The 5,932-nt window shown below is 57.5% G+C and overlaps 1 protein-coding gene across 1 annotated transcript; it reads right to left on the bottom strand.

Moving 5' to 3' along the window:
• Positions 1-1,020: 1,020 nt before the first annotated feature.
• Positions 1,021-5,722, bottom strand: Mvb12a (multivesicular body subunit 12A). Its single transcript, XM_052162568.1, has 9 exons — positions 5,571-5,722; positions 5,397-5,495; positions 5,155-5,251; positions 3,347-3,473; positions 3,050-3,169; positions 2,862-2,968; positions 1,979-2,040; positions 1,399-1,455; positions 1,021-1,273 (listed from the first exon to the last, which is right to left on the bottom strand). Exons 1-9 carry the CDS (start codon positions 5,652-5,654, stop codon positions 1,211-1,213), a joined length of 816 nt encoding a protein of 271 aa, XP_052018528.1. The 5' UTR covers positions 5,655-5,722; the 3' UTR covers positions 1,021-1,210.
• Between the last annotated feature and the right edge of the window lie 210 nt (positions 5,723-5,932).

The raw sequence follows: 5,932 nt of genomic DNA, 5'->3' as shown, positions 1-5,932 counted from the left end.
AGTGCAGCATGCCGGGCCCTCAGTAGGGGTGTGTCCCGCATCAGGGTTTACAGATGTTCCTGCAGACAGCCTGTGTGCACGTCCCTTGCGGCTCACAGCCCGCCCTGCAAGACTGTCAGGTATACAGCTTGGTTTTTAAGTACTGTCTGTCTCCAGGGCTTGTATATGAAGGGAGGATCCTTATTTCTGTGGGTGGACTCCACGCGTAAATTAAGATGTCTCTAAAGAGGGCTGGTGACATGGCTCAGCAGGGAAAGGTGCTTGCAGCCAAGCCTGACAATCTGAGTTCAAACCCCGGAACCTACATGGTGGGAGGGTATGGGGACCCATCCGGGGAGAGGTTCCCCAGTTAGGAGACCACGCACAGACCACAGCACCAATGCCGACCTGGTGACCCCCTAAGTCTTACTAAGGTTACTTACAGGAGTGGAAATGACTCCAAGACAGCTGTACCTCCAAAAGACAGGCCCACCCAGCAGGGCGACAGCTCACAGAGCTGGGGACCTGGAACTCACTGCGCAGCAGCTGACGGCAGTCTTCACTGCGTGTGCATGCTGGGGGGGGGAGGGCCTTGTGCACCTAGCCAGTTTTAGGGACTTCCTGAGGCACCCCTTCCACAAATAAATAAAAGTTAATAAGGTCACGGTCATCCTGGATAAGCTACACGAAACCAATTTCCAGAAAACCCCAAAATTTAGAAATTGAAATAAATAAATGCATACGGCTGAGGCCCCAGCTCAGCTGCCAGGGCACACCTGGCTGTGTCACTCGGAGCGTGTGCCTGGCATGTGCACAGTCTCAGCTTCCACGCCCAATACCTCATGAACCAAGTGTGGCCGAGCCTGCCTGCAACCCCAGGCGGACCAGGGCTCTGAGGTCACCCGAGGCCATGCAGCTGGACTTCAGGCAGCTGGGGCTACTAGAGCACCAACGTACACACATGTACACACACATGCACACACGTGCATATGTATAATTCAGAATATATCTTAAAAGAAAGAAAACAAAAGACTCCACACAGTGGCTCCCAGGTAGTGTTTACTGCTGCTGCACATGCGGCCTCTAGACACGGACTTCTGACGTGCTCTTCCCAGGAGGCCCCTGCACCACCAGGCAGGAGACCCTTAGTGCGAACAGCAGGGCTGAGAGGCTGGGAGTCGATCAGCAGTATCTGCAAGGCAGGAGGCGGCAGGTGGCACCTGGGGCTGGCCTATGAGACGCTGGGGGGCAGGCGTGCAGCTGCGGTCTTCTCCACCACGAAGCCATAGTTATACTGGGGAGCAGAGGGGGGGCGGCTGAAGGAGGGCCTGGGGCAGGGGTTGGGGCTTGGGGAACGACTGAGGAGAGGCCGACTAGGGCATGGGGTGGGGTCCCAGCACCTCACGCACCCACACCTACCTCCTTCTCAATGTCTGCCAGTGATTTAATCGTCAGGTCCCCAAAGGCAGTCAAGTTCTAATGGACAGAAGTGAGAGTGAGGCCGAGTCCCACTGAACTGTGGTGTGTGCACATGCACACTCACACACACTCACCGAGGCCTGTCCATGATGTCACAGGATAACTCCCAGGAGTTGACGGCTCCTGCTATGTGGGACTGAGGCAGGCTCAGTGGCGCGTGCCTTCACTGGCTGAGCCGCCTCTTCAAGCATGACCCAACCCCCCAGATGGGTCTCAACTAGCCCAGGCTGGCCTTGAACTCATGTGAGCTACAGCCTCCAGCTTCTGCAGCCTGAGTACGGGGATGTCCTGCGTGCCCACCATGCCTGCCCCTAATGCTCCCAGTTTTCAGGACTGGCCCCTCAGACGCTCGCCTAAGAGTTTTACCCCACTTCCCACATCCCCACTCTGAGACTCCTTGGCCTGTATCCATCTCCCAATCACGTCAAAATCACTGTGCCAGTCATACTGAAGCAGGAGTGTCTCGGCCCCTTGCGCCGTGGCTGACTAGAACCCGGATCTCTGGACACGGCTGACTCACCAAGGGCCCGCAGCTCTTGCCCTCGAATCTCGGGTGCAGGGCAAAGGGAACTCCATCCATGGCTGCAATGAAAGAACCCCGGGGGCTGAGACAGAAGAACCGGGACCTGTGGCCTCCCAATGTGACCCTGACCACCCAGGGAGCACAGGCTGATCTTCGTTAGAGCTGCCCTGACTGCTTGTAGGTGACCCTGAGATCAGGCCTGCCTGCTGTGGCCCCTCACAGGAGAGCAGGGTAAGGAGGTCAGCCCTGTGGGAAGAGCTTTTCTGGTACTGAGGCTGCTTCGGGGTCCGACACAATCCTGGAACTCATCCACGAACTGCCAACCCAAACCCTAGGTCCCTGAAGTGGCTCTCACAGCCCTGGTCTGCCGGTGGTGCCCCGTCGGTGTCAAGTGTGTTAATGTCACACATGAGAAGAGTCACACAACACATCCTGGATTCTGCTCTGAGCACCTGCAGAGCGTGAGGTCCCAGTTGCCCCTTCTCCACAGTCACCAAGGGTGGGGGGAAACACGGTCAGCGTCCCGGAGAGACAGCTCAGCAGTTAGGAGCACTGACTGCTCTTGGAGGGGACGTGGGTTCAGGTCCCATCACCCACACGGCAACTCACAACTCGTTTTAGGCCTAGTTCCAGGGGACCTGGGGGACCTGGGGGACCCAGCGACCACTTCTGGCCTCCCAGGGCCATGTGCACACATGATATATAGACACACTTGCAGGCGAAATAAACACCCACACATATGAAATAAAAATAAATCTTAAAAACTAAATGCTTGGCAGGCAGGCCAGGGAGGGCGGCATCCCAGCACTGTATCTTCCCAGGGCACAGAGCCGGGGAAACCCCCGAGCCCCTCCCCCACCCTGCCCCACCCTGCGCTCACCTGAGATGCCATAGAGACTGGATGCCTCATAGATGGAGTCGTTCCTCCGCAGCGTGGAGGCCCGAGAGCCCAGCCTGGACAGTGTCCGCTCTGGCTGGCCGCCTTTGCTGGGGAGCAGGGGGCAGTGACCTCAGTCAGGCCTGAAGCCTTCCTCCTGGCCCTGCTGCCCATGGGGGTGCTGGGCTCACCTGGGCTCTTTGGGTGCGTCCAGTGAGAGGCCTCGAATGTCCTGGCTGAGTGTGCGGGGCTTGGGCACCGGCCTTGGGGCCTTGGATTTCTTGCACCAGATGGCAAAGCCACCAATGTCCCTGGAGTAAGGGGAGGAGGGCAAGGCATCTCCGAGAGGCCACCGTTTGGCAGCTCACCCTCCTGCCAATCAGCATATGACCACGGGGCCCCTGAGACGCCATCCCACATGCAGAGATGCAGGTAAAGCCAGGATGCAGCGTGGCAGGGACAGGAGCTGCGACGGAGGCTCCACCTACCCCACTCGCAGGTATCCGGGCACGGTCTTGGTCTTCCCACTCAGTTTCACGTCAGTCACGACCACATCAGCTGTCCCCAGGGGCATCAGCTTCACACACATGCGTTTCTTCTTGGACACAGAGGCCTCTGAGAGTGGGTGAGAGGGGGGAGTGGACCACCCGGAAGGGAGCACCGGAAACGTCACCAGTACTTTGTAGGGACACTGTCAGGGACCACACCAGGGAGCTGGTTAAGTCATAAATGGTATAATCATAGGAGACTAACTTTTTTGGAATCAGTGAAACAGACTGACATTCGGGGGGCACTGTGCAGCCCACAGTGGAGTATCTTTTGTAGCACCCAACCTCACTTTCCCTGGTCCTATAACCCAAGGGGTCACAGAACTCCTCTTTTTAAAAAAATCCAGCCTATGGCTGGTGTGTGTGCTCCATGAGGTCCGGAGGGCTATTTTCTATTATGTGCATATATTTGTGTTTGTCAGACAAGCTCATGTAGCCCAGGCTGGCCTCAAAGTCACTATGATGACAAGGATGACCCTGAATGCCCAATATTGCCTCAACCTCTTGAGTCTGTGGGTGTGGTGCTGGGATGGAGCCTGGCTCTGTGTGCTCACTGGGTGAGAACACTGCTGACTCAGCGGATGCCCTGGGGTTTTTTGTTTGTTTGTTTGGTTGGTTGGTTGGTTGTTTGGTTGTTTGGTTTGGGTTTTCGAGACAGGGTTTCTCTGTGTAGCCCTGGCTGTCCTGGAACTCACTCTGTAGACCAGGCTGGCCTCGAACTCAGAAATCCGCCTGCTTCTGCCTCCTAAGTGCCGGGATTAAAGGCGTGCCCCCTGGCTTTTTTTTGACAGGATCTCACTCTGTAGTCGATGCTGCCCTGGAATTCACCACATAGCCCAAAATGGCTCTGAACTGGAAGCAATCTTCCTGCCTCAGCCTCTCAGGTACTGGGGTGAAGCACTGCAGCCCCACACCTTGCAGATTATAAGGGTCTGGTCACGATGGGGCATGTCCATGAATTCTGCAGGAAGAGGACTGAAGCCCTAGGCCAGCCTGGCTACACAGTGAGACCCTGTCCCCCCAAACCAATTAAACGCTGAGTCAAGAGACAGCTGCAAAAGAAGGTAGGATAATTTGTGGAAGCCTCCTCTGTCTGCACACTGACCTGACCCTCTGCACGGCAGCCTGCCAGAGGTCACTAAAGACACCGAGAGAACCAAGCACCATCGGGAAGGCGGGCAGCTGGGTCAGGCAGGGGAGAAGGGAGAGGGGAGGCTGAGCTATGCAGAGGGCAAGGAAAGCCAGCTCCAGGTGGAATCGCTGTGCATGAGCCTAGAAAGGAAAAGAGAACGTCCAGGAGGACTCGCTCCGCCACAGAAGCAGAAGGCAGGCAGCAGGGACCAGTGTCAGGGAGGAGACCGGTGGGTATGCCAAAGACAGCTGCGGCTGCTGTTGTTGTAGGAGCGGGATTTCATGTAGCCCAGGCTAATGACAGGTGTGTCCCTCTATGCTCAAATTCTTAGGAAAAGCTGAGGCAAGGTCTCATTCTGTAGCCAAAGCTGTATATTAACTCGGAGCCATCCTCCTGCCTCAGCCTGAGTGTCAACTATTTAATTTTGAAGTAGTGGGTTGTGACAAAGCCTCATTCTGTAGCCTAGGCTGGCCTTGAACTCCCCACCATCCTCCTGCTTCAGCTTCCCGAGTTCTACATTTGCAGGCTGTGCCTCTCTGCTCAGCTAGGTCCTACTCCAAACCATCCCAGCAGCCATTCCCTGTGCCAGTCGCTCTCCCGTGCCCACCGATCTTACTGCTATCCTGAGGGTCGCTGACTGTAGAGAAGCCTGGCGGCAGCGGGCCCTTGTCCATCACGATCTGCATGTCCACTACCACACTGTCCTGAGGGTTCTGGGAGCACGAGAGGGGGCAGTCAGCGGGGAGGGCAAAGGTCAACGGGTGAGCTAGCAGTGAGGGTCGGAGAGAGTCGGGGGAGGGTCGAGGATGTCGGCGGACAGGGCGAGGCGCGGGGCAGGCTCAGGCCACCCGTGCTCACCTCCGGGACGCCCAGTGTGCTCAGGCACAGGAAGTAGCCGGCCTTCTGCGCGAAGCCTCGGCCGAAGCTGGCCGTCCCGCCCTCCACGGTGCAGGTGATCTGCGGGTCATACAGGTCAGCGGGCTTCGTCCCCTCCTTGGCTCGTCCCCGCAACCCTCGCGCGCCCCCACTCACCGCACTGAAACCCGGCGGCGGCGGGGCCGAGGCCGACGACCAAACCAGGCCGGCAAGCGGCGCCGAGTCCGTCCCGGGATCCATCCTTCCTGGGAGCTCAGTAGGCAGCTAAAGTCCTCGGAGGGCCCGGAACCTCGGACTACAACTCCCAGAACACCTCTGAAAGTGAGACGCGAAGCAGCTAGCACGCATGCGCAAGATCTGCTGACCAATCCAAAGTAACCGTGGAGACCCGCCCTCTGGACGCTTGAGAGACGTTTGCGGAAAAAGGATTAGAACTCCCGCCCCTAAATCACTACCCAGTATGCGGAGCGGGGAGGTGGTGGTTCATTTTCCCGACGGGACTACACTCCCCAGAATTC

Source organism: Apodemus sylvaticus, chromosome 18, assembly GCF_947179515.1.
Source record: "Apodemus sylvaticus chromosome 18, mApoSyl1.1, whole genome shotgun sequence".
Classification (NCBI taxonomy): Eukaryota; Metazoa; Chordata; class Mammalia; order Rodentia; family Muridae; genus Apodemus; species Apodemus sylvaticus.
The sequence above is the reverse complement of the archived record's forward strand: the minus strand, read 5'-3'. Positions and strand labels throughout refer to the sequence as shown.

Bases quoted from the DNA above. Each gene is read 5' to 3' on its own strand.
- Mvb12a (XM_052162568.1), bottom strand. From the start codon at position 5,654: ATGGATCCCGGGACGGACTCGGCGCCGCTTGCCGGCCTGGTTTGGTCG. The intron at 3,170-3,346 runs GTAGGTGGAGCC...CCCTTACTCCAG, and splicing joins CCCGGATACCTGCGAGTGGG to GGACATTGGTGGCTTTGCCA. The intron at 2,969-3,049 runs GTGAGCCCAGCA...CCTGCTCCCCAG, and splicing joins GACGCACCCAAAGAGCCCAG to CAAAGGCGGCCAGCCAGAGC.